This window comes from Podarcis vaucheri (assembly GCF_965113315.1).
Source record: "Podarcis vaucheri genome assembly, chromosome: Z".
NCBI classification, from domain to species: Eukaryota; Metazoa; Chordata; class Lepidosauria; order Squamata; family Lacertidae; genus Podarcis; species Podarcis vaucheri.
Window position 1 is genome coordinate 6,328,367 of NC_138758.1, and position 4,723 is coordinate 6,333,089.

At 52.6% G+C, this 4,723-nt stretch overlaps 1 protein-coding gene across 1 annotated transcript; it reads right to left on the minus strand.

The window, feature by feature from the left end:
• Positions 1–555: 555 nt before the first annotated feature.
• On the minus strand, positions 556–2,301 carry SOX3 (SRY-box transcription factor 3). Its single transcript, XM_082208149.1, has 2 exons — positions 2,176–2,301; positions 556–2,067 (listed from the first exon to the last, which is right to left on the minus strand). Exon 2 carries the CDS (start codon positions 2,033–2,035, stop codon positions 1,031–1,033), a length of 1,005 nt encoding a protein of 334 aa, XP_082064275.1. The 5' UTR covers positions 2,036–2,067; positions 2,176–2,301; the 3' UTR covers positions 556–1,030.
• Positions 2,302–4,723: the final 2,422 nt, after the last annotated feature.

Consider the following 4,723-nt stretch of genomic DNA (forward strand, 5'->3'; position numbering starts at 1 on the left):
CCAGAAAACGTCCCCTCCTCTCCCGTTATCAGCGAATTCTTTTCATTTTCCCTCAAAAGATTAAAATCACATTATTTGCAACAGCAAAGAAAGTATTTTATAAATTTGAAATTCTTTTCCAGTTTCACACAGCCAGCTGGCAATCGGGTTACCCAAAGGCTCCCATCAAAGCAGGATATTTCTACCCCCCCCCCCGCGAAGCAAGTTTACTCCAAAGTAAACTTGAGCCTAAAAAAAGGACAGACAAACTTGCTTAACTTCCGAGTAAAACTGATGTTCTGAAATCAACCCGGGGACCCACATAGCAATTTGTATATATATATAAATCTCTATATATTTAAAAGCGGGAAGGTGGGGCCGGGGTTACATATATTTAAATATCTTAAAAATTAAAAGACTCCAGACAGATTTAAAGAACTCCAGGCAAGAGGAAGGGGGCAAAGAAACAAAACAACTCGCCCCCGAACAGTAAAAGACAAAATGTAAACATTTAAGACCGAGGCCAGTTGGCCACGTTGCTCTCCCAACCCCCCCACCCCCCCAAAGAAACTTTTTAAGAACCCCCCCCCCCGAAAAAAACTTGTATATCTATAAGGAAGTATGTTTGATATTTCACAGCGGCTTCTTCCAAGGTGAGCAGAAAATTGTGCTCTATGCAGACGTGCAACTCCCCTTTTGTGTTTTATTCACACATCTAAAGTTCCTTTGAGTTGTTTAGTTGGGTAAAGTTCGCTTTACCTTCCTTTGGAGTTCTCCCGCGCCTCTCCCACCCCAAAGCCATAAACTTCAATGGTGTGGGAATTCAGAGTGGGAGAAGCCACCTATAACGAGAGTCAAGATGCCTGGGGAGACGTCCGCATAGGATTTGCCTTGGGAAGAAGCGTCCAAAAGACTCGCTGGTTAAGATGGAGAGCCAGCGACACCCCCCTCTGCCCCCAAACCACCTCTCCTGCTACCAAACCGTAGGCGAGACGTTCGGTGCCAGCGTTTTGAGGAAGCGGTGGTAGAGGGCGATCCGAGGGGAACACGGCTAGATGTGAGTTAGTGGCACGGTGCCGTTGACAGCAGTCCCGGCGCTCGGGTAGTGCTGGTGGACGCCGTGTAGCCGGGTGCCCTGCAGTGTCGACGGGTCGGCCGCGTCGCCCCCGGGCGGAAGGTACATGCTGATCATATCCCTCAAATCTCCCAGGCAGGCCCGCTGGGAGTGCGAGGTGATGGCCGGTGGCGGCGAGCTGGGCTCAGATTTCACCACGGAACCCATCGTCCCCAAGCTCATCGAGTGCCCCGACGGTTGCTGGCCGTAAGCGGCAGCCGCCGCCGCAGCAGCAACTGGAGACATGCTGTAAGTGGAGGCTGCCGCGCTCATATAGGGTTGAGCGCTGGACATGATGGGGCTGTACTGGAGGCCGCTCACATCGTAGCGGTGCATGGGCTGAAGCTGCGCGTTGCTCATGGCCGGGTGCTGGCTGTAGCCCAGTTGCTCGGGCATCAGCGAGGCGTAGGCGCCGTTGGGCCAGCCGTTCATGTGCGCGTAGGAGTCCAGGCGCTGTCCGACCCCGACGGGGCTGCTGACGCCGCCTCCGCCGGCGCTTCCCGGGGCCAGCAGGTTGCCCGGCAGAGAGTACTTGTCCTTCTTGAGCAGCGTCTTGGTCTTCCGACGTGGCCGGTATTTATAATCCGGGTATTCCTTCATGTGGACGGCGCGGAGCCGCTTGGCCTCGTCGATGAAGGGGCGCTTTTCCGCGTCGCTCAGCAGCTTCCAGTCCGCGCCCAGGCGCTTGGAGATCTCAGAGTTGTGCATCTTGGGGTTTTCCTGGGCCATCTTGCGCCGCTGGCCCCGCGACCACACCATGAACGCGTTCATCGGCCGCTTGACCCGGTCCTGGTCCGTGGCTCCGGTTCCTCCTCCTCCTCCTCCTCCTCCTCCTCCGCCGCCGCCACCCTTGCCGTTGCCTCCCGGAGCGCCGTTCCCGGCCGAACCTCCTCCGGGGTTAGGCTGGGGCGCCTTCAACTCGCTCTCTAGTATGCTGTACATGGCTGGGGCAGGCAGGAGATGCGCCAGCTTGGCTGCCGGGTGGGAAAAGAAATATATTAGACTTACAAGAAGAAAGAGGAGGAGGGTAGGGGGAAAGACTTTTAAGTTCAAAAAGAGTCTCGGAGACCCTGGCTACTAACTTCTCCGGCAGCGGAACGAGCCCCTCTTCGGATCTGCTCTTTCTTCGGACGGCTCTCTTCTCCAACTGCTGCCAGCTCACCAAGCTCTCCGGCCCTATCCGCTGTAGCCTTTCTCTGCGGGCCATTTGATTGACGGCCTATAAATGAGAAGCCGCCGGCCAATCAGAGCGCAGACCTCGACAGGCCCCTGACGCAGGGGGAATTGACCAGGTTCCCAAGCTGCTCCCCTCCCTTCTTCCCACTCACCCGCGCGCCCCGTCCAAAGTTGCAACTTTTAGAGGGTTCATTTTTCCTCTATGCCCCCCTCCCTCGCCTCACCCCCCCTCAATGTGGGCATTTATAGCTGTGGGATACCAATGCCAGTCCTTTTCTTCCTCCATCGGGAATCTTGAGTGGGTAACTTAATAAAGTTTTTTAAAAAAAAGATATACCCAAGCACTATTTCCCCTTTCCACCCCGTTTTCACAGGCACGCACACGCACACAATTTGATAAGAAAGCGGCGGGTGTGTGTGTGTGTTCTGCAGCTCGGATCCTGTGCACACTCACTGCAGACGCCAAGTACTTTTTCCTGTGTAGGTATCCCTAAAACACCCTCTTGGACAAGGGAGCAACATTTAACTTCGGAGTAAGGACTCGAGTCTAATAAGCAGAGTCTTGCTTAGGAGCGAACGTATTATTACTGCGATGCTAGAATTCAGCCGAGGGGCTTACTCAAGTAACCTTGCAGCCAATTCGAGCTTGCGAATTTGTTTTCCCCTCTCCCTCTTCCATTTTTCAGTGGAGAGGAAAGAGGGTAGGAACGAAGAAGGAAACACCATTTTCCATTCTGAGTTCCCAAAAAGAAAAAAAAGACAGAGAGAAGAAAATGCAACTGAATTAGAGGGAGCTGCACAGGAACCCTGCCAGGGGGGAAAGTTGGCATCCTTGGGGAGAAACGCAGCTCTAATTGGCAGAGGCGGATGCACTGTGTGCTTCATGATGGTACAGAGAACAAACTTTGGAAAACTGAAGGAGGGAATAGTGGAGAGTGGGTTTCTTGGAAGGAAGAAGGCTGAATGAGCCGCCTCCTGGGACGCGGGAGCAATAAAGCATTTGGGGTGGGAGAGAAAGAAGAGCATGTATGTGTGATTGGGGGGGGGACAGAACAGTTCCTGAGTTTCCCAAATCTCATGAGAAAAAGGCCCGCCTCCCTCTTCCCCTTGGGGATAAACAAGCAGCAATGAGACCACGGTCTCTCTCTCTCTCCCCTGGAAAGTAACAGAGGGATCTTGCGGGGGGGGGGCGAGGGCGGCGGGGCAAACCAAACCAAAGTTTACTGCTGCCCACATATCTGTCCCACGTTATACCGCTTTCTGAATGTATCTCCTCAATTCAGTTTTTCCACTCGGCTGCGGGGCGCCCCCCCCCCGCACACACACTCTCAATTTCTCTTTTTGGCTCGGGGGAGCGCGGGGGGGGGGGAGAATCCGTTTTCATGGCAACCACCCAGCAGCGCTGGCTGATGGAGAAAAGAAACTTTTGTGGGGGCGGCTGGAAGGACCAGTTCGCTGGGACTGTCAATCAAGGGGGCCTCCCCTCTTCTCTTCTCTCACCCGCCACCCCGCGCACACACCTGCGAGGCCCACACCATTTCAGGCTGAGCGCACAAGCCTTAAAGGCACAGCTTCGCTTCTCTCCTCCCCACAACCCCAACTTGGACGGAAGATCTTCTTGGCTAAGCAAATCGTTCCGTTGTGCAACTTGCCAACGCAAGTCCCCTCCCCCCATTTTTCCCCTAGTGGGGCACGTTTAGCGAGAGCCAGACAAGGAGCCACTAACTTTAGAGTAGCCCTATTCCGGTCAACTGCAGCAGTAGTGAGCTCCAGGGCTGAATGTCCCTTATCCAGTTAAGAAAGCAGAGAGTTTTACGGCAAAAAGCGGCTTACTCCCTTCCCCCAATCTCAAAGCGTCAACAAAAAAATGGGTGGAGGGGAAGAGGAAGGGGGAGTACAGCCCCCATGGAAAATCCTCCTTTATTATTATTGATATTGTTATTTATTTATTTTTAAAAAAAATAGTAATAGTATTCTGAGCGGGCCTGCATTAGTTGCAAAGCTGTCACTCGGTTTAGTGGGATATGGATTTTCATTCGTGTGTTTTCCCGGGCATTTCTGGGTGGGTAAGCACTATGTAAGACCTGCTACTCACATGGAGGTAAGTGGGAAAATGGGTAGTTAGAATTGACACAGGACAGGAGACTAGCAAACACAGGGCACACGCCTGTGAATGGGAAGAGTTGGGTCAAGGGAATAGCTCTCCAGTATAGACAGCAAATAAACTCGCTCCCATGCGGATTGAAAATGCAGACTTGCTTAACAAATGTGAGATAACTTCGGAATGCCTCCGGCTGTTGCATCTGACCTCTTCCTGCGGTTTCCTGAAGCCTTTCTTAAAGTCGACGTTGAGCTTTTCTGAAGACAGTCCTAGACACTTTAAAGACACCTATCTTCCAACGTTTGTATAATTAATTAGTGCTTGGTTCCGTAATAATAAAAAAATACTGTTAA

Excerpts from the sequence above, each read along its gene's own strand:
- SOX3 (XM_082208149.1), bottom strand. The coding sequence starts at position 2,035 with ATGTACAGCATACTAGAGAGCGAGTTGAAGGCGCCCCAGCCTAACCCC.